The 22,130-nt window shown below is 38.9% G+C and overlaps 5 protein-coding genes across 5 annotated transcripts; 1 reads left to right on the forward strand and 4 right to left on the reverse strand.

Annotated features, from left to right (window-relative positions):
* Window positions 1–168: 168 nt before the first annotated feature.
* Window positions 169–8,480, reverse strand: LOC140784753 (histone H3.3a-like). Its single transcript, XM_073132293.1, has 3 exons — window positions 8,431–8,480; window positions 618–708; window positions 169–507 (listed from the first exon to the last, which is right to left on the reverse strand). Exons 2-3 carry the CDS (start codon window positions 687–689, stop codon window positions 169–171), a joined length of 411 nt encoding a protein of 136 aa, XP_072988394.1. The 5' UTR covers window positions 690–708; window positions 8,431–8,480.
* Window positions 5,297–7,416, reverse strand: LOC140784208 (arginine decarboxylase 2-like). The gene has a single exon (XM_073131468.1). It carries the CDS (start codon window positions 7,348–7,350, stop codon window positions 5,488–5,490), a length of 1,863 nt encoding a protein of 620 aa, XP_072987569.1. The 5' UTR covers window positions 7,351–7,416; the 3' UTR covers window positions 5,297–5,487.
* Window positions 8,481–9,328: 848 nt separating the features above from the next.
* Window positions 9,329–11,374, reverse strand: LOC140785122 (arginine decarboxylase 2-like). The gene has a single exon (XM_073132864.1). It carries the CDS (start codon window positions 11,372–11,374, stop codon window positions 9,512–9,514), a length of 1,863 nt encoding a protein of 620 aa, XP_072988965.1. The 3' UTR covers window positions 9,329–9,511.
* Window positions 11,375–13,657: 2,283 nt separating this feature from the next.
* Window positions 13,658–16,726, reverse strand: LOC140785120 (V-type proton ATPase subunit c1-like). Its single transcript, XM_073132861.1, has 3 exons — window positions 16,496–16,726; window positions 16,129–16,414; window positions 13,658–14,052 (listed from the first exon to the last, which is right to left on the reverse strand). Exons 1-3 carry the CDS (start codon window positions 16,569–16,571, stop codon window positions 13,920–13,922), a joined length of 495 nt encoding a protein of 164 aa, XP_072988962.1. The 5' UTR covers window positions 16,572–16,726; the 3' UTR covers window positions 13,658–13,919.
* A 482-nt stretch (window positions 16,727–17,208) lies between these two features.
* LOC140784525 (uncharacterized) lies at window positions 17,209–21,698 on the forward strand. The gene is made up of 8 exons (XM_073132000.1): window positions 17,209–17,268; window positions 18,160–18,213; window positions 18,333–18,411; window positions 19,193–19,312; window positions 19,422–19,488; window positions 19,640–19,847; window positions 20,271–20,535; window positions 21,429–21,698. The coding sequence occupies exons 2-6, from the start codon at window positions 18,197–18,199 to the stop codon at window positions 19,738–19,740; spliced, it is 384 nt and encodes a 127-aa protein (XP_072988101.1). The 5' UTR covers window positions 17,209–17,268; window positions 18,160–18,196; the 3' UTR covers window positions 19,741–19,847; window positions 20,271–20,535; window positions 21,429–21,698.
* Window positions 21,699–22,130: the final 432 nt, after the last annotated feature.

The raw sequence follows: 22,130 nt of genomic DNA on the forward strand, positions 1-22,130 counted from the left end.
TGTAAATTTCCGTCTCCTTCCATCACTTATTAATAGAATAACAAAAAATTGTATAGATCGAAAATTCTTAAGACAAGTACAAGAAAAGAAACTAAAATCTATCAACTAATTACGCCATCGGAGTTCTATCCTGGGAGCTAAGTAAAGATAGAATTTTGTTAATAGGAACTAAGATCGCTCGCCACGGATGCGGCGCGCGAGCTGCATATCATTAGGCATGACGGTGACGCGCTTGGCGTGGATGGCGCAGAGGTTGGTGTCCTCAAAGAGGCCGACGAGGTAGGCCTCCGCCGCCTCCTGGAGCGCCAGCACGCCGTGACTCTGGAACCGGAGTCCTGCCTTGTAGTTCTGCGCGATCTCCCGGACTAGTCTCTGGAAAGGCAGCTTTCGGATCAACAAATCCGTTGTCTTCTGGTACTTCCGGATCTCCCGCAGCGCCACCGTTCCCGGTCGAAATCTGTGCGCCCTCTTCAGTGCTCCTGACATCGGCGCCGACTTCCTTGCAGCCTTCGCAATCAATAAAATTAAATAATAAAATTCAGATTAATTTCTTCAAAAGCTTAAGCCGTAGTAATATATTATAAAACTATATATATATATATATATATAAGATATACCTTGGTGGCGAGTTCCTTCCGCGGAGCCTTGCCGCCTGTGGATTTGCGAGCAGTTTGCTTGGTGCGAGCCATGGGAGTTGGAAGGGAAGAAGTTAAAAGAAGAAAGAATCAAGATAGCTTTGTGTATGCTTTGTGTAATGATGAGGTAAGAGCTACATACGTATGGGCTATATATATATATATATGGATGAGAGAAAGGATATGCCAAACAGAATTCGGATTAGTGAAATCGGACGGTGGGAGGTGGGTTTGGATTGGATGCACGTCCGAGTCGAACTCGGAGTCTAACCCGTCAGGACGGCTCCTTTCAGCTACATACGTAACCTAATCTGATGTAATCTCTAAAATAGATACCTGAGTCCGAGTTCGAGTCGGAGTCATTCACACTATTTTACTTTACCTTTTGTCTTCTCCAACAGTTCAATAAGATCGTTCTTATCAACCTATCTATTACATGCAAATAAGAAGATAACTTAAATTAATTATAAATTTACTTACGATTACACCCCATTAATAATAGAGTAGCATCGTCTCTCCCGTCTTTCCTCTCCTTCCCAACCGAAACCTCCGTCTTCGCCGCCACCCCCATGGACTGGAAAGAACGAGGCATATTCAAGGCCGACTTCCCAGGACTCAAGAAGGGGGAGATGAAGGTGACGGTGGAGGAGGGCAACGTCCTCCACATCAGCGTCGAGTGCAATAGTGGCAAGTTTATGTGGGGTTTCCGGTTGCCGGAAAATGCCACCATGGAGAACGGGAAAGGAGCAGGTCAATAAGCCCGAGGTCAAATCCATCACGATCTCTAGTTAATCAGAATCTGTCATTTTGAACAAAGCATATCAGCGATTATGGAGCAATCATGGTATATATTAGTGTCCTTTGTATTAGTATGTGCTTATGTGCAGTTAAATATTTTGTTTTTGAGAGTCGAGAATATTAGTTGTAAGGTATTTTGGTGTGCAAATAAAGCATGGTATTATCTAACTTATTTTTGTAAGACTATTTTTCATTTTAGCCGATCACTAGTTAACTGAGTTCAGAGTAATACTAGTTCTTTTAGCTGATTATTGATATGGTTTACATCAAATTTTAAAATTGACTGGCTTTGTTATATGCCATTTTCGGATCAACCCGAAGATGGGAGTGTAAAAGTTTAGATTTAGATTTGGATTGGGACTGAGGAGGATTAGACTTGGGTTGGGTTTGGGTGAGAACTGAGAAAGAAGAAAGCTTTTGTTTAAGGTGGAGAAAGAAAATAAAAATAAAAAATGAGCTAAGAGGTTAAAGTGTATTTTGATCATATGTTAAAATAAATTTTATTCTAAGGGCATAGTTATTGTAAATCTCTCACATGTACAACTATGCTATTAAAAAGTTTTGCTCGTTTCGGAATTAAATTGATTAAATTCAAATACGAGCCAGATTAAAAAATTTAAAAAGTAAGAGCTGAAATCGTAGCTCATGTTTAATGAAATGAATTCGAGCAAGCTCGTGTCCAGCTCGCTTGGCTTAACGAGCTGAACACGTGTTGATAAAAAATTATTATTATTATTATTATTATATTATCTCTAGAAAATGCACAATAATATCTTAGGCATGAGATGTGATAGTCGATATATCATTGCACACAATATAATATCTAACAAATCAAATCAAATCAAATGAGTGCAAAGTCAATCCAAATAGTTGAGAAACCTTAAATTTGACCCGGATAGCTTACCGATCAGCAATGTAGTTAATCTTGCTGTGAGCACCCGTTCTACAATGTATTTCTCCTTGTATAAATACTTAAAATTTTTTTTATGAAACATAAATTTCTGAATAATATTTTTCTTATCTAGGAATACAATTTCTCATTCTAGAATAACAGCTAAATATTATAATAACTATGTTCTAAAATATAAATATTATTTATTAAAATTACATCTTAATACAACACACTAATTCAGTTATTAATTTATTTTTAAATATTTTATATCAAATCAAAGAGTATTTATAATAATTTCATAAAAAATAAAATATTTTCCCATCTTTTTTTAAATTTATATCACATAAAAAATAATTATTGCTCCTCATTCTAAAACAATTTTTTATTTAAAAAATTAATTATTTTAAAATTAAAGTTAATTATAAAATAAACAAGTCCTTAGAAATATAGTGTAGCTGGTGAATATATTCATTGATATATATATAAGCCTTGTACGAATCCACTTTCCTGGGTAGAAATTTTTGGCGAACCTAAGAAGCAAAAATCCAAGAGAATCTGCCACCTAGCGAATGAATTATTATGATCATCTATCGCTAAGTACAATGGACGTGGTCCAACATAGTCATACTTGCATTTAAGATTTACGATGTTTCATGCATGCGAATCCTAAACATCCAATGGGATAGTTCGACAGAAGATAATCTCTGTCCTAGCTGGTCCATTCGGCATATGTCCGAATAAGGACCACATATATTAAAGTAATTCATTGTATCCATCATATAAGTTAACTCTCCAAGCTACTATTTATTCACTGCCTTAATATAAACTTTAGCGAATTGTATGTAATTAATGCTCCGTGGAATATACGTAGCTTTATACTCTGGCGTATATATAATATAATGCCTAGTATATATGTAGTAACTACATGGTGGCTCATGCGCCTCATAGTTTTCTCATGAGGTACCACTCAGACATATATACCTAAATTATATTAGCAATATTCTTAGGGTGGCCAAATATTCTTAGGAGGGTTCAGATATTATAAATGCGATTCCACACATAGCAAGACATAGCATTCAAATTGGCAAATAAATTGTGTGTTTTTTTTTCTGGTACTAGTAATTGCACATTAAGTCTCGTACCTTTATCATCACATGGTGGTGTAAGGCTAATAATGCGAAGCAACCCGAGGGATAGTAAACCAACTGTACAAGTGAAGGTCTTTATACTATCGTATGTGGAACGATGTGGGCAAATCACAACGTCAGACACACGTTTAAATAGATAGTAACAACTTCTTCACAATAAGATACATAGAGATCATAAAGTATTTTAATTAAAGAGCACAAATCTTATATATAGCCAACAAGACAACTCGTTACAGCAAATCCAACAACTGACCACCCAAATAGGTATCCAGCTTAAATGACAGCCGTACACATGCATGGCTTTTATTTAGTAGATAACCTACTCCGCGCTAAGAAACCCTAGGGTCGACCACAACATGGCAAAGCCTTGATTGGCGAAACAATCGTCCTCTCACAAATATCAATCGGCAGATTTTTATATCATTATCATAAACTCGAGATAGTCTCGGGAGCCCGCCTATTGTTATTAACTATAAGTTCTCGTGCATTGGACCCACCCAATGTCCTAGAATTCGACCTTGCCTGGCCCACGTACGGAAAAATAAATAAATAAATAGGGTAATTTATTTTTTCACCCCTTAAACTATTCTTTTTTTTTTAGGCATACACTAACCCCTAAATTATTAAAAATATCTAACACTTTGTTGTTCATTTATTCCTTCGTTATCTCAAGCTCCTATCTTTCCCTCAGTTGTTGAAGAAGTTACAAAAATGAAGGAGTCTTTGTGGAGTAACTCAAATCTCAGGGAGGAGGATGAAACAAATATTTGAAAATCTATTGGCTTTTTTTTGTTATAATCTCCTTTTAATTCAATTTTTGTAAAGGTTTTCTTACATGGGTTGATGCGTGAGGATAAGGAGCTCCATTGGAGTGCTTTAATGGTGGAAGAAAAAAATTGGAGCTAAAATTATTAAGAGAAAAAAAATCTTTTGAGGTCTATATGATTGATACGAGGAGATGAGATTATGTTAGCTTTCATTTGAAAATCCAAAATGAGATAGGAGAACGGGTCTGTATGATGCTGCAGATTGAATTGAAGAATAAAAGGAGAGTTTTTTTTTAATGGAGGTGGGAAATTAAAAATTTTAGAGAATGGCTGGAATGCTGTAGAAATTTGAAAAAGATGATGGGATCTAAGGGTTTTTTTCATCATTATAAAAGCTTCTTTTGAGTTGCACATGACTTGCACATGCATATTAAGGTATTTATTAATATCTTATTGTCGCGTAATCACTTCGGAACAAAATAAATAATAAAATCCTAACAAAAGGGGTCAAATGAGATATTTTTGATAGCTAATGGGGGTCATTGTGTAAAAAAAATTTAGAGCATCATTATAGAAAATGATGATAGTTTAGGGGAGTGAAAATTGAATTAATCCAAAATAAATATCTAAGAAGACGTACATATCAATGATTTTAGACAAAATTTAATTATTATAAAAATAGAATAAATGAGAGTAAATAAATAACTCCACGTGTTTTAAAACATGAGGCTACGAACATGGTAATATATTCTCCTTCTTTTGTCACTACTTTAATGGTTCCAAATGAAGACTCCACCAGTGCTATATTATCATGAAAGGAGGATCTCATTGGATGACGAGAGCCATATATGCGCAATGAACACAGAACATAGAGTTCGAGGTTGGCCGTAGATCGTTTGGTCCATTCAAGCTTGGTTTCAAACTTGTGAATACTAGTGCATAGATGGATGTAATACTCATGCATCCGAAGCTCATACATTAGTTCCACTACATATTGATGCATTGAAGTGCTTAATAATACTTCCAACATACGCAACACGTCCAGTAAGAACGATAGAGCCACATGAACGCATAGCCATCCATATACCTGGCTTTTTATTGATCGATTAGATGACCAACCCTTACCTGAATTACTAAGAAACCCTAGAGTCGAGCTAGCCTAGATAACATGGCAAAGCCTTATTCCATTGCAATAAAGTTACCAACCGACTCACATACAGGGGAGATCAGTACCCAGCAAACTCTATCTAGTTTTTGTACTTCACCCCATTGACGTAGGACTTCGTCTCTGGCTTATTTGGGATGAGGTAAGGCATGGTCTCGAACACGTTCTTCACTAGTTTCTGGTCATCTTCATTCCAGTGCCCTTCCTTCTTGGCAAGCTCACCAATTGCGTCATACATCTTTTCCGGGTCATGCATAAAAGCCCGAAGGTTCTCAGACGCCGTGGCTCCACTATCCAACATTGTGATCTTAAACCCGTCGCTCTCATCACTCTCCACCCTCGCAATAGTCGGGCCTCCGAAGAGGTTATGCCTGTTCCCAAGAGCCTCCTGGTATGCACCTGCAAGAAACGTGCCAGCGTAGTAACTCTTATCATTGATATCGTGCAAGAGAAGGGTTTGGCCCCCCCCTATGAACTGGTCGATCTTGCCGTCGCTGTCGCAGGTGAGGTCGATCAGCGTCGCTTTCTTCGTCGGCCTCTCGTTGAGGCGATGTATGGGCATGATAGGAAACAGCTGCTTGATGCCCCAGAAATCGGGAGTTAACGAGAAGACGGATAGGTTCATGTGGTAGGCATAGGTCGTCTCATCCGCCGCGGATAACTGCTTCGAAAGCCGCTTGCTCAGCTTAAAGATCTCAACGCCGTGCTTCTTCAGCTGGTCTGCATGTGCTAGAGATGAATTATCCTTAGTACGAACAGCTGACCTAAGGTTGCGGTGAAGGGTAACTGGATTTCCAACGAGCTCCTCGATCTTCTCCATTAGTTGGGCGGAGTCGAGCGAGTCGCTCGGTTCCTCCACTGCGGAGAGTGCCTCGAGGACAAGGATCGAGTGGTGCGACACCAGTGCACGACCACTCTCACTACAAAGGATTGGATGCTGGACGTTGTTATTGTCGCACACCAACCTCGACGCCTGCACCACCGTCGACGCATATTGTTCGAGCCCGTACGCCACCGACATATCCGAGTCGCCCGACCGGGTGCCGTCGTAGTCGATTCCAAGGCCACCGCCAATGTCGAGGATACCCATGGGAGCGCCGTTCTTGACGAGGTTGCAGTAGTAACCGACCGCCTCGCGGACCGCATTGCCGATAATCTCGGTCGTCGGGATCTGAGATCCGATGTGAAAGTGCAATAGCTTCAGACATTCGACCATGTCTTTCTCCTTCAGCCGGTCCGCCACGGCGTAGATCTGATCCTCGAGGAGCCCGAACTTGCCGTGCTTCCCCGAGGTGGACCCGAAGTGACCCGGGTTGGTCGTCAACAGCTTGGCACGAATTCCGATGACGGGGGACACGCCGACCTCCTCGCTCGCCTCGATCACCAGGTCGAGCTCCTCCTCCATTTCTAGCACGATGATCGTGTTCAGCCCAATGGCGCGCGCAAGGAGCGCGAGCTTGATGTAGTCCTTGTCCTTGTACCCGTTGCAGACGAGGAAAGCATCAGGGCTACCATCGATTAAACATTTCATGGCGAGTAGGAGCTCGGGCTTGGACCCGGCCTCGAGCCCGAACCCGTAAGATTTGCCATACGTAACGATATCCTCCACCACGACTCGGTTCTGATTCACTTTTACCGGGAAGACGCCTTGATATTTGGAGGTGTAGCCGGTGTACTTGATTGCCTCGGCGAAGGCGGTGTTGAGGGATTCGAGGCGGTGCTTGAGGACTTCCGGGAACCGGACAATGAGTGGGAACTGGACAGGCTTTCCGATGCTTGCCACCTCTTCTCGCGCCGCAGCCACCACATCCGCAAGGTCGATCTCTTGCTTGGAAGTGGTTTCGACGCCGTTGATGTTTACAGCGATGTTTCCTTTTGAATTAACAGCGAAGTAGGGCTCACCCCACCCTCGGATGTTGTAGAGATTTCCAAAGTTGGTCGACATTATTTCTCACGATTTCAAAAGTTTAGGATAGAAGAAGGTTTATAGAGAGCTGTGCATGAGAAGGAGGGAATGGCAAGGGATTTATATAGAGCGATCGGAGGATAACACCGGGCGAGATCTTTATTGTCTCAATTGACGGTCCAGATATGTTGTATTTTTTTGCATTTATTTGAACGGTGTTGATTAACTCCATGAAATGACACTGTTAGCATGTGCTTGTCTCCACGCAATAATGTGCGTCTGTCCAAAGTTTTTCAAAACAATCGTCCTTTCAATCACGTGCTTTTTTTTCGAATCATCAGACTGTTGCAGCAGACGACGACGCGTGTCACTTGTACTAGTTTGTGTGACCACTTCGTACCGATACCATCCACTAGGAGGAGAGCCTCGGCGTCCTTTCATGAGATTATTATAACGGGAGGTAGTATATTTAGATTCCACGTTAGATAATGATAGATGAATAAGCTCCTCGCACAAATATCAGTCGGCAGATTTTTCTATCATTATCAAAAACTCGATAAGCTCGGGATGGGGAGCCAGCCAAATGTTATTAAATTTATTATAAGTTCTCGTGTATAATTGGAACTTGCCAGGCCCATTTATGGAGAAAAAAAAATAGTAAATTGGGTAATTCTTTATACCTCACCCTTGATGTTATTGATGGAGTCAGTGAATTGACTAAATTGCCAACCCACTTATAATGACAGAATAAATATGTGTCTTAGCTAATAAAAAAAATATTTAATTTTCTTAATTTTTTTATTGCTCGATTAATGTTAGGAAGAGGAAGAGAAAGAGTTTGCAAGCCTTCACACTTTATTGTTCTTTTATCTCTCCATCATCTCAAGCCCCTACCTTTTCCTCTATTATTGAAGAATTTGACAAAATGAAGGAGTCTTCAAGGAATAACTCAATCTAGGGAGGAGGAAATAAAGATTTGAAAAGCTACTCGCTTTCTTTTATTATTGTCTTCTTTTAGTTCGATTTTTTTAAGGTTATTTACATGGGTTGGTGGGTGGAGATGAGGAGCTCCATTGGGGTGCTTTAATGGTGGAAGAGAAAGTTTGGAGCCAAAATTATTGAGAGAAAAAAATGTTTTTCAAGTCTATATAATTGTTACGAGGAGATAGGATTAGGTTTGAAAATCTAAAATGAGATGACAGAACTAGTCTACATGATACTACAACTTGAAGAACAAAAGGAGAGTTTTTTTAATGGAGGGAGGAGGTTGAAAATCTTAGAAAAGGGTTGGGATGCTGTAAAAATTGAAAAAGATGATGGGATCTAAGGGTTTTTTTTTTTGTCATCATAAAAGCTTCTTTTGAGTTACACATGATTTACACATGCATATCAAGGTATTTATTAATATATTATTGTCGCGTAATTATTTATGGATGGAAATAGATAACGAAACTCAAACGAAATGGCTCAAATGAGATATTTCTGATAGTTAATAGTGTAATTGTGTACAAAAAAATATTTAGGAGGTAATTATAGAAAATCATAATTTAGGGGAGTGAAAATTGAATTGATCCAAAATAAATATATAAGAAGAGGTACATATCAATGATTTTAGACAAAATTTTAATTATTATAAAAATAGAATAAATGAGAGTTAATAAATAACTCCACGTGTTTTAAAACATCAGGCTATGAACATAGCAATATATTCGCTTTTTTTTGTGACTACTTTAATGGTTCCAAATGAAGCCTCCACCAGTACTATATTATCATGAAAGGAGGATCTCATTGGATGACGAGAGCCATATATGCGCAATGAACACGGAACATAGAGTTCGAGGTTGGCCGTTTGGTCCATTCAAGCTTGGTTTCAAACTTGTGAATAGTAGTGGGTAGCTGGATGTAATACTCATGCATCCGAACCTCATCTACTAGTTCCACTACATATTGATGCATTGAAGTGCTTAATAATACTTCTTACATACGCAACACGTCCGCTAAGAACGATAGCGCCACATGAACGCATAGCCATCCATATACCTGGCTTTTTATCGATCGGTTAGATGACCAACCCTTACCTGAATTACTAAGAAACCCTAGAGTCGAGCTAGCCTACATAACATGGCAAAGCCTTATTCCATTGCAATAAAGTTACCAACCGAGTCACATACAGGGGAGATCAGTACCCAGCAAACTCTATCTAGTTTTTGTACTTCACCCCATTGACGTAGGACTTCGTCTCTAGCTTATTTGGGATGAGGTAAGGCATAGTCTCGAACACGTTCTTCACTAGTTTCTGGTCATCTTCATTCCAGTGCCCTTCCTTCTTGGCATGCTCACCAATTGCCTCATACATCTTTTCCGGGTCATGCATAAAAGCCCGAAGGTTCTCAGACGCCGTGGCTCCACTATCCAACATTGTGATCTTAAACCCGTCGCTCTCATCACTCTCCACCCTCGCAATAGTCGGGCCTCCGAAGAGGTTATGCCTGTTCCCAAGAGCCTCCTGGTATGCACCTGCAAGAAACGTGCCAGCGTAGTAATTCTTATCATTGATATCGTGCAAGAGAAGGGTTTGGCCCCCCCCTATGAACTGGTCGATCTTGCCGTCGCTGTCGCAGGTGAGGTCGATCAGCGTCGCTTTCTTCGTCGGCCTCTCGTTGAGGCGATGTATGGGCATGATCGGAAACAGCTGCTTGATGCCCCAGAAATCGGGAGTTAACGAGAAGACGGAGAGGTTCATGTGGTAGGCATAGGTCGTCTCATCCGCCGCGGATAACTGCTTCGAAAGCCGCTTGCTCAGCTTAAAGATCTCAACGCCGTGCTTCTTCAGCTGGTCTGCATGTGCTAGAGATGAATTATCCTTAGTACGGACAGCTGATCTAAGGTTGCGGTGAAGGGTAACTGGATTTCCAACGAGCTCCTCGATCTTCTCCATTAGTTGGGCGGAGTCGAGCGAGTCGCTCGGTTCCTCCACTGCGGAGAGTGCCTCGAGGACAAGGATCGAGTGGTGCGACACCAGTGCACGACCACTCTCACTACAAAGGATTGGATGCTGGACGTTATTATTGTCGCACACCAACCTCGACGCCTGCACCACCGTCGACGCATATTGTTCGAGCCCGTACGCCACCGACATATCCGAGTCGCCCGACCGGGTGCCGTCGTAGTCGATTCCAAGGCCACCGCCAATGTCGAGGATACCCATGGGAGCGCCGTTCTTGACGAGGTTGCAGTAGTAACCGACCGCCTCGCGGACCGCATTGCCGATAATCTCGGTCGTCGGGATCTGAGATCCGATGTGAAAGTGCAATAGCTTCAGACATTCGAGCATGCCTTTCTCCTTCAGCCGGTCCGCCACGGCGTAGATCCGATCCTCGAGGAGCCCGAACTTGCCGTGCTTCCCCGAGGTGGACCCGAAGTGACCCGGGTTGGTCGTCAACAGCTTGGCACGAATTCCGATGACGGGGGACACGCCGACCTCCTCGCTCGCCTCGATCACCAGGTCGAGCTCCTCCTCCATTTCTAGCACGATGATCGTGTTCAGCCCAATGGCGCGCGCAAGGAGCGCGAGCTTGATGTAGTCCTTGTCCTTGTACCCGTTGCAGACGAGGAAAGCATCAGGGCTACCATCGATTAAACATTTCATGGCGAGTAGGAGCTCGGGCTTGGACCCGGCCTCGAGCCCGAACCCGTAAGATTTGCCATACGTAACGATATCCTCCACCACGACTCGGTTCTGATTCACTTTTACCGGGAAGACGCCTTGATATTTGGAGGTGTAGCCGGTGTACTTGATTGCCTCGGCGAAGGCGGTGTTGAGGGATTCGAGGCGGTGCTTGAGGACTTCCGGGAACCGGACAATGAGTGGGAACTGGACAGGCTTTCCGATGCTTGCCACCTCTTCTCGCGCCGCAGCCACCACATCCGCAAGGTCGATCTCTTGCTTGGAAGTGGTTTCGACGCCGTTGATGTTTACAGCGATGTTTCCTTTTGAATTAACAGCGAAGTAGGGCTCGCCCCACCCTCTTATATTGTAGATACTTCCGAAGTTGGTCGACATGGTTGCTAGATGAACAAGAGAGTGCTCAAAGGTTTAGAATTAATATAGCGAAGGTGGAGAGAACTGCATGGGAAGGGAGGCGGGAGTAAAAGGGTTTATATAGGGAACTCGAAGGATAGCACCGGGCGAGATACATCCATTACGCTCGCTTTTTATATGGGCGAGTGTGATTCATTCGTGTCCCACGTTCTTGTTCTTTTCCCTTATTTATTGGAGAGCAGCGGCAGAATCTTTGGGGAAGGCAAGAGCGTTTTAACCCCCCGCAAACCAAACTTAGGATTCATGATCCACGTTCTCTTAATTATTTTTTAATAGTTTTTTAAATAAATAAATTTAAAAATATTTATGAGAAATAAAATTGTAAAGAATCGAATAAAAAAATGTGATAAAAATACTAAACATGTATTATAACCATAATCTATTGTTACACTAAAATATATTTGCTCAATAATTACTTTAGACAAATATTTTATTATAAAAATAAATTATATGAAAAATGCCGAGTAGTAAGTTTATAAGCTAGTATATGGTTTGTGTAGATAAAAATAATAAGTTTATTTAGATAAAATTATGGTAAGAAAAGTAAAGAAGAAGACAAATATTTAATTCCTTGATATTGGTTTCTCAAAAAAATAATATAGTTTCTTTTTTCATGTGCAGCTATTATTAAGGGATATATTTTACCGTGGTTATACATAAATTCACTTTTTTCTATAGAAATACTGAAAATTTAATAGTCTCTTAGTTAAACTAATGCCATTGGGATTTGAAGGGGTACACTCATCCAACATAACCTATTTAGCTATTTGAGCACCATCCCGTTTGGCTTATGCATAAATTTACTTTCTCTTATAATTTCCTTTTTACTGTTTTATTAAGCAATACTCAAATTTAAAGATGCTTGTTGAGCAACACCGGGAGCCCATTTGAACTCCAATGAGGCTCTAAAACTAGCTCAAAATTTGGAGCTAAGAATAGTGGGGCTCTAAATTTGGAGCCCCGTCATGAAAATGGAGCCCGGCTCCATTTGTCATTTCAACATTTTAAAAATACCAAAATTACCCAATAATTATTATATTCAATAATTTTAATTCTATTTGTATCATTTATTAAATAATTTAGTTAGTTAAACTGAGTATATAATTAATTTTACTAATCAAATTTTAATAAAAATAATACTATTGGAAAGTTCTCATCGAGACATTTAAAATGAGTCTAATATTAAATTAGTTTTGAGTTAATTTAATTATTTATTTATTTATAAAAATAAGTTTAATAAATTATGTATCATAAAATATAATTACTTAAAATTATTTCCAATATAAATATTAAAAATTAAAATATATTAGATAATTTAGTCAAAAGAAAGAAGCTGGCTACTTAACCGAAAGTTTATGAACTCATTCTATCAATACATATTTAAATGCTTAATAGTACGATAACATACATGGCACATTGACACCTCCATAGTGTGATACGCATACGTACACGTAACTTTTTTATCTGCTAGGTGATTAACCATACGACAAGCTAACAAAGCGTAAGCCCATGTTTATTTTGTCTCTTAGGCTTATCTATAAATTACCTAATTATTAATCATATTCAGTAATTAAATATTATTCTATTTCTAATCAAATTCAAGAGATGAGAGAAGAGAGAGAGAGAAATAAAATAAATCTAAAGATAAATTGTTCTTAACTTATAAATTTGCCCTTGAAATGTCTATTACTTATCTTTTACAATTTTAATGATAATGTTGTGATTCTAACATTCTTAATTTTTCTTCAAAATTAATATTTTGTTTTTATTTTATATCATATTAAAATAAAAATAATACCCTCATTGCAAAGTAATAAATTTGCCTAGGACGGAACTTATCAATTTAATTATAACATTTTTAACAGATAAAATTAAGTTTAAAAAACTAAGCACATATATTTTAATAGTCGAAATATATTTTGTTACAATAAGGTACATAAAACTTATATATATAATCCACATACTAGAACTCATTATTGCCAATAAAATATTTAAAATACAAAAGTCTTCGGATAGCACTAGTCCATTTACAGAGTTGTTAATTGCGAGAACTTTTTGCCGTCATATCCTCTAGAGGTATTACTATTACCTAAGTATCCAATGAATTAGTATACTAATACTAACACTAAATAAAGAGACAAAAAGGGCAAACTCTCTGCTATAATAACCTTTATGAAAGCAGTACCGTGATGATCGTCAACAGGAAAGAAGGAAAAGTAAAACTTGAATACAAATTTCAAAAAATATCGAAAGTTTAAAATGGTTATTCCCACAACTGCTCAAACTTGGTTTCAGTTGTACACCCTCGAAAAAGTACAAGCCTCTTGGCTTTTATTTGCATGCATAGAAAACGTATTAAAAAGGCTATCTGCAATGACAAGAATAACAATTTGAACAGATTACAAGGAGATATCCAGTTGCATAACCGGTGCCAACTTGAGGAAAAAAGAACTAGCATGCCCCCAAGCATAAAAAGCATGAACTAGCCTGTTTTATCTCGCATGTCTTAATCTCCTCTTGATTGGCCAGCACGAGAAGATAAAATGATGCCAACTATGAGGCCATACAGTGCCAGTGCTTCAGCAAAGATGAGGATGAGAATCATTCCAACAAAGAGTTTTGGTTGTTGTGCATTTGCTCTGCAAAAATCATAAAAAAAAGGAAGCATAAAGATCAAACTCAATCAAATTGGGAAAGACAAATATCTTGAAACTAGTTCGTATTGTGATCAATGTTAAGTTGCAAATCTTGAAAGTAGTTCTCCATTTAAAATTTCATCTCCATCTATGATCACATTCTTCAATGGTTGTTAAAACAGATTTTCCAGGAAATGTAGGAGATTTTGATCATCAAAAGAAACTCTACACTAGCATAGTGTCTGCCATTCACCCAACAAAGATACTCTAGTCGACCAAACAATCAAATACGTGGACTATTGGCTTGTATATATATCTAGTAATCTACAGATTCAGCAATTTAGATGCACAGGAGAATATGTCGTTCTGGATAATCCAAGCTTAAAAACAGTTATGAGAAGTTTGTATGTTGCTAAAAACTAGCTACCAAAGTAGCAGTATAATGTCCAACTTTTCCAAGATCTTCAAAAGAGACTAGAGTTCAGAATTCTGGCATATGAAAATGGGCAGGGCAGGGATTACTCCTCAGAGCAATCAATCATCTTCTCAAGATTTTTGAGAAAAGATGAGAACCAAAAAAGCATGTTTGCATTTTTGTACAAAAGCAGAAGAAAAATATTCTTATACATGTAGAAAAATGGATTTCAATTTTCTATTAACTTTTTCCCTGGATCTATGCAATGATGATAGCTAAAAAGCAGTAAAATAAAATTAAGTTATATGACTGTGGGATCAAATAACTACGATAATGAATGCTTTGTAACGAGAAGTTGAACTTCTGGGAATCAAGAGGAAAGGATGTAGAATATAACTCAGCATTCAATGATGCCACTGACCATTTTTGCACAAGATTCCATTTAACCTCAAGGCAATGCTATTCAATACACAAAACTCACAAACCTGAAATGTCTAAATTACAATTTCAATATATAGCATTAATCGTTGAAACAATAGACCTGTAACTACAATGTATCACTATGGTGCCTTATAGCGAACAACTAAGCTTTCCTATCTTACCATCTCAACAACATCACAACTAAAAATGCCATATTGCATTATACAGAAGCAAGCAGCACGTAATTTTATCCTGAGGAGTTTCACAAGCAATAGAAAATATCATGACCCTTAAGATATTATTGAGGGCAGCATCACGTATTGCCATCCTTTATTTTCACCTAGTTCTAACAACAAAAGTGGAATAATAATATTTGACAGAGAACATAGTATGAAAAGAATCTCAGAGGCTCAAAAGAGTTATGAAGTACCAAGCCATGACCGTGGAAGTACCTATGCTAGGCCCAAGATTTGATCCAGATTCCGAACCAATTTTATAGTTAAAAGGATACTTGGTTTTCAGGAGGAGAAATGCATCCATATACTCTTAACAAACTTTGTTGCTGGAGGATGCGATTTCCTAGAAGACCTCATGATCAAGACATGATGCAATATGCGAGCCCAATTATTTACATATTCTTATGATGAGATGGGGGTGGGTTGGGCTGCGGCCCCTACACACCCCTTGCACTGCCACCTAAATGGCAGAAGCCATCTTTCCTCGCAAACCAAGGGAAAACTACAAGGACGAATCTCCAAATTACATGGGAATAATGACAAATTTTTGGCAGCATATGGGTCGTTCTCTTTTAATTGGTAGTTTAGAACTAGGTTGGTTAAAAATTCGTGAGGTATCTACTCCTGAAGACTAGTTCAATATTATTGAATTTTTGGTTTCCTAATACATTCAGAGGTTCATGAAGCCCTATATTACAGAAGGCATAAAGTTGTTTGATTTTTAACATTTCTCAGGAAGTTCTGCTTACAGGTGATTTCTCCTAATTATGTGAAAAGAGCGAGTAAAATTCTCATGGATAGACGGCAGCCTAGCACAATGAATCTTCCTGAAGCTTAATAAGGGAACACAATCTAATAGGCATCTTTTCTATTGGACTTTTTGTAAGGGTCTAGTCACCGATTCCTCTAGGCACTGACCACTCTAATAACATTAAGATCTAACAATTAGATCGATACAACATTTGATAAAAAAAAAAGAAATCAAAAGAAAAGAGGAAGAATCTTTACCTGACGCCAGCATCGCCGACGATGCCGATGGCCATGCCGGCGGAAAGGCCAGCGAGGCCGCAAGCGAGACCAGAGGAGAGGTGGGCGTAGCCATCAAAGAGGTAGTAAGACTTGGCCTTAGGGTTTATTCCTGTACTAATGATGACGGCGATGATGAGGCCATAGATACCGAGAACTCCCGCCATGACCACCGGCACGATCGACTTCATCACGAGCTCCGGCCGCATCACGCCCATCGATGCCACTCCGACGCCGCTCTTCGCCGTCCCGTACGCCGCTCCCATGCCTACATCACAGAACGAAAGGCTCAGATCTAAGGATGAACGATGAGGAGAAGATGAAGAGGATAAGAGCAAGGGGGGTCTACAGGAGAAGACGAGGGCGGCGGCGGCGCCGAGGAAGCCGAAGAAGGGGGCGGTCTCGTCCCCGCTGAAGGTAGACATCTTTGGAGGAGAGAGGAGGGAGACGGCGGTGATCGGATCCTGTTTCGGTGGCTTTTTGTTTCCCCGGAGAGGAAGAGGTGTGAGAATTTTCTTTTTGTGGTTGTAGGCGTGGCGACGGAACGGCGTGCTTAGTGCTTACCCGTACAACTACGTGTTCCTCGTGCGTTGCACGTTGTATGGTCTTATACAGCAACTTGGTTATGCCCAGCACAGCTGGATGGTGGATCAGGCCCATTAATTACCAATTGGTTGCAAAAGACCTTGGGCCTTGCTCCGTGACCTTTAAACGGGTTTAATTTCAGCCCATCTTTTTACCTATTTAAACCAGTCTGGCTAAGTATTTTTACCTACCATATAATAAAGTTCGAGTAATAGATAATTTTAATTTTCACAGAAATGAGAACTACACAAATAGGTGAGTGTATAAATTTTTCATATTTGCGAATTAACTTTCTTTTATTTAGAGCCTAAAAATCACACTTTTGTAATCAAACGTACACACTTAAAATTATTATAATTTCGTTATATTTTTATTTTTGAAAAAAAAATCAATTTTACAAATATGTCAAACCGGATCCGACCCGGTTCGATTCGTACCCACCTCATCTCCATCGATTCATACATGCTTCTAGACTCTTAGAGTCTTCGCTTCCACTCCGCGGAGGTTTCACGCAATCCCAACCTTCTCGTTTGAGCGGTAATCTCCTCATTCCTTACTCTCTTCTCCTGATATTGCATTGCGGATTTCCAAGTCTCAGATCGCTTCATTTTGATCCTCCGGTGAATAGCTAATAGTGCAGCCTATCTATCTCGATTTCTGAAATGTTGATTAACGATTTAGCCGTCCACTTATAAATTGCCAAACATCGAAGATTGTTTAGATAAATGTACTGTTTTGGATATCTCGGAGTTTTCTTATTTTTGGTCAATTTGGTTCTAGATTTAATAGAGAATTTTTGCTCCTAATTGTTTTCTGTGATGGTGTTAGAAGCTGCGAAATATGCTGAACTAGTTGAATCTATTCTATTTAAAATCAGGAACCGGGCCTTAATTTTTATATGGCAAGGCTTTTGGATTTTTTATTTTATTTTTAAAAATTGTGTTGCCAAGAAGCGACATCACTACTAGCATAGAGTTAAGTTTGTTTCTGTTGAAAATGAAGAGTCCAAACCAAGTGACCAAGTAGTTATGCTGAGATATTTGGCCTGAAGGGGATGACGAGTGCAATTGGTTTCATTGACCGGTTTTCGTGAATGTGAATTAAGGCAGTGTAAGAAGTTGAGCTTTCTACAAAGTCCGACTTAATGGAAGTATGCATAATCTGTTCTTCATTGAATATTAATTGATAATCAAATACGTGCTGAATATAGATATGGTGGCATAAGATATTCTTGCTTGTCTTAATTTATTTGTATGCCAGACTCGTATGAGTTGATGATATATATCGAAGCTGTTTACATTTAAAAGAAGCAGAAATATTGTTATGCTTCTAATTTTTTATATTATGGTTATAAGTGAATTATCTTTTGTATTTTAGTTGTTTAATTTGTTGGATGTCAAATTTGGATTATAGTTTGTTTGTTAACAGGACACCTAAAGGGATAAGTGCCAGAGATCTAGTCAAAATGGTTTCACAGTTGATGTACTTCTCACAACTCGCAACGGTTCTTCCTTTCAATTTGACGAATTTATGTATATTGCATCTTAGTAATTCTTTTGTATCTTAGTTCCTAAAAAGAATTTTCTTTATATATGTTGCAGTTTTTTTGGAGGATATGGCTCGTGTAGAAATTCTTTTGAGCAAAGTTACCACTGTTATCCTGCATCCTTCATTGATAAGGTATGATACACCATTATAGGACTTCTTGGGTACCTGGAGGTCATACTTACATCTTTTTTTTTGTTATCACCTGTCCCCTCTGGTTAGTGTTAATCCATTTGAGTAGATGTAGAAAGATCCTTTTCAGAATATTCCTATAGAATTCAAGAAACTTGTTTGTAATTCTATATTTCCATTCTCGTTCATCTAGACACTCATCGATCCATCTCACAAATCCATGTGGTTTAATACTTTAATGTGTATTACAAACATTAAATTGATGCAGCTTAGCAACACCATGCAGAAACCATGCATAAGATAAAACTAGAATGTGTTCTTAACGTTCTTACAAGAAATCAATTTGCTCATTGAAGATTAGCTGTTTGCTGCCTATTATCTATATAAATATCATTGGCTGTTGCTATGAGATAGAAATAATTTTAAATATGTTAACATTTTCCAATTTCCCCCCTTCATATACATTGCAGTTTCAGAATGGGAGTTCTATGTTAATGTGTTTATTTTTGTAACAGTTTTACTTTCCACAGCTTGAAATTGGTGATAAAGTTATGACCAGGAAATTTGTATTACACATCATTTTGGAAATTCCTTTTTGTTTGTCTGTGACTTAACATGGTTTCTGATGATCCAGTCATAATGCCTCCCCTGATCTTGATGTCTTGGTAAATTGAAGTAATCTATCACTCCTGTTCTTATTCTTTTTAAGTTTTAACACCATCACATTTCATCTTTAAGATGCTCAGTCAGTTGTTGATTGTACATGGCTGATACTTCCTTGCAGCATTCTTGTGCATTGATTGTCCACTGTTATTTGAACTCCACAATGATGCCGCTGGATGTTTCACACTGTGGTGTGCTAGAGTTCGTAGCGGAAGAAGGCTTTATCTACATGGCTTACCAGGTAGGTATCAATATGAGAATTTTCCTTTTGCTTTGATCTTAATTAAAAAAAGAGATGTTGCAGGAGCTCTATCTGTCACTTATCTTCTCCTCTTCTTTTTGATGTCTAGGTGATGCAAAATATGCTTTTACAAGAGAGGGAAACTGTCCGTGTTAAGAACATCACCCTCCCTAAAGGTACATATGTGAAATTGCAGCCTCACAACAAAGACTTTCTAGATACTTCAATCCCAAGGCTATGCTCCTACTCTTACTGAAATAGTCTACTTGCCTATGGTCGGGTTCTTGTTACTTACTGATATAAAACTGAATATCTGTCATCCTGCAGCTTGGAAACAGCTCTTAAGGAACTTCTCCTGTTTAACCACAGGCGACAATATTATGATAGCTTACAACAATAAAAGAGCTAAAGCCTGCTTCTGTGAATAGTATCATTGAGACGGAATGTGAAGGGGATTTCATACCTCCTCTTAACTATGAAGAACCCGAGAATTAGCAACGACATTTTATTTCTCCAAGCAAGGCACATGCTGAAGGTATTCTTTGTATTTTTGCTCATACAAACATAGTCTCATCTTATTTGACTTTCCGTCATATAAGTATATGATATAATTGTTGAACATGTTTTGAGTTTTCATGGCTATTGAGCAAAATAAGGGTTTGACTCCTCATTTGAGAATACTATTATTTCTGCTCTCATCAGACATGTGGCTATTTTAGCCGCAATAGTTTGTGTGGAGCCTACTCAATCTTTGAGTTCTGCTCCACACTCCACAGGCAAGCTTTATATTGACTTTCGAGTTTGTCCGATTAAACTTCACCTGCTTCTGTATGCTAATCAGGGGGAGTCAAATGTGCCTTGAATGTAACTGATGAGTAACAGAAAAGAAAGGTAGAGAATTTTCATCAAATTTTTGTTAGTCCTGTTACCCCTATAATTCCTACTCGTTATTTTTCAGATTGAGATGCTAAACCTGAACCTGGAGATGAGCCAAAATTCATTCCGTTCACTGGTGCTGGAAAGCGGTTGGAGGGAAAGCTTTCAAAGCAGTGGGAACAAAGAATCTCTTCTCCTACAAAAGACGAGCAGCCAGCAGTGAACATAAACATGAAGCAGCCAAGAAAAGTATGTACATCTTCACTGGATAGCAGTTCCTCTGATCAGACAACTGGAAAGCTTGTGGATGGTTCAAATGTAAATCATGCTTCAAAGAAACAGAAAAGGTGCAGTTTTTAATCAGATTGTTTTTCTTTCCTTGTGTCCCAGTCTTTTCCTTTGTGTGATTTGCAGAGTATGCTGTATGGTCCTTTATTTTTCCTGCATCAGCATGTCCTGTTAGATCATATTCCTTTCCCTCATACGTCACACTGTTTGAAATTGGACTAGGAGTTAAATAGGCTTGTGTATATATGCTTATGGTTATATCTATGTCCCTTGCAGTAATTTAGACCAGTTAATTAGGAGTATATATGCACGACTTAAGATAAGGTATACAATTATCAAATACAACAGCCTATTTAGTAGAATGAATATGTTACAAGGGAACGAGTATGTGAGGTTGTCTCTTTGTAAGCTAGGAGTTTGAACAGCAAGTAACCTTCAAATTTGAGAACACACAATTACGGAAGGTGTCCAGGGGCTGAACATTTTCCAGATCCACCACGGCAATTGCGCAACTAAATTTGGAAGGATCCTACAAAAAGTGACATAATTTCTGTGACCACCTCGAACTCGCCATCAACCCTCTGTAACCTATTAAGCAGGTCAAATATTAAGATGCTTTGATGATATGACTAAGGTACCTTGGTTAGCTGCTTCATCTAGGTGGTCATTATCCATACCGGACTTTGTCTTGGTTAACCTCTTTTAAGTTAAGCTTGAAGATTACTTAGCCAAAGATGTTAGCAGTGGAGCATGTACCTATGCAGTGTATGTGGGCTAGATCATCTTGTGTTTTCTCTGAAACCTTTTGTTCCAACCTGGACACCATAAACAGCAGGGGTCCATTCTACAAAACAATCTTTTTCTTTGTGAATACTTTTCTGGCGACGCCAATGAAATTCTTGTCTGGAACTTCAACTCATAGTATATTACTTTCTGCTTTCTTGTAATGTAGGTACCCACAAAAGAAATGAAGGCATATACTCCCAAGAAAGAAAGAACCTAAATTCCATGCATTTACAGGAAAGAGCTACTCCTTGAAAGGTTAATCAAGACTGCACGGTTTATTCAAAATCTGTTCAAGCTGGGACTTTTGCAGTTATTGTACATCAAGTTCACTGATATAAGGTAATTCCACCAATCCATCTTCATCCTTTTAAATCTTTCCAGTATGTAAATTTACATGGATGCAAGGAGTATGAGCAGATCCCTAAATCTTTTTCAATCCTGTGACTTAGTCATCCTGAAATATGCACGGAAGTTCTTTGGAGTGTTCGTGAGCTTATTTCTTCCATAACGTCAAAGAAAATTATCTGCATATGAATTTAGGGCATCATATCCTCTTTGATCATTATAATTCGGAAAGCATAGTTTATCAAGTATTACAAGTATACTTCTGGAGGAAGAGCTCAACTAAGAGAACATATTTCGTCTACAAAGTCTTAAGAGTTAGTGTTATCTTATTATCTGGAGCCAGAGTACGTCAGAGTTTTAAAGCATTAATTTATGTCAACGTATATGAGTCTTGATCATTTCGTTAGGTGGTTAGTTGTTACAGTTGTTCCATGACAGCGATTTGACTCCCTAATTAGTTGGCGTGGGCCTGCTCTTCTATATACCCAGTTCCAGCGAATCTGAAGCTGGAAAGAGTCTTACT

The sequence above is a fragment of the Typha latifolia genome, chromosome 3 (genome assembly GCF_019914945.1).
Source record: "Typha latifolia isolate L0001 chromosome 3, TyphaL0001v2, whole genome shotgun sequence".
Taxonomy (NCBI): domain Eukaryota; kingdom Viridiplantae; phylum Streptophyta; class Magnoliopsida; order Poales; family Typhaceae; genus Typha; species Typha latifolia.

Bases quoted from the DNA above. Each gene is read 5' to 3' on its own strand.
- LOC140785120 (XM_073132861.1), bottom strand. From the start codon at position 16,571: ATGTCTACCTTCAGCGGGGACGAGACCGCCCCCTTCTTCGGCTTCCTC. The intron at 16,415-16,495 runs GTAGACCCCCCT...TCTGTGATGTAG, and splicing joins CGCCGCCCTCGTCTTCTCCT to GCATGGGAGCGGCGTACGGG. The intron at 14,053-16,128 runs GTAAAGATTCTT...TGATTTTTGCAG, and splicing joins GTCGGCGATGCTGGCGTCAG to AGCAAATGCACAACAACCAA.
- LOC140784525 (XM_073132000.1), top strand. The intron at 19,313-19,421 runs GTAGGTATCAAT...TTTGATGTCTAG, and splicing joins TTATCTACATGGCTTACCAG to GTGATGCAAAATATGCTTTT. The intron at 19,489-19,639 runs GTACATATGTGA...GTCATCCTGCAG, and splicing joins GAACATCACCCTCCCTAAAG to CTTGGAAACAGCTCTTAAGG.
- LOC140785122 (XM_073132864.1), bottom strand. From the start codon at position 11,374: ATGTCGACCAACTTCGGAAGTATCTACAATATAAGAGGGTGGGGCGAG.
- LOC140784753 (XM_073132293.1), bottom strand. From the start codon at position 689: ATGGCTCGCACCAAGCAAACTGCTCGCAAATCCACAGGCGGCAAGGCT. The intron at 508-617 runs GTATATCTTATA...TTGATTGCGAAG, and splicing joins GGAAGGAACTCGCCACCAAG to GCTGCAAGGAAGTCGGCGCC.
- LOC140784208 (XM_073131468.1), bottom strand. From the start codon at position 7,350: ATGTCGACCAACTTTGGAAATCTCTACAACATCCGAGGGTGGGGTGAG.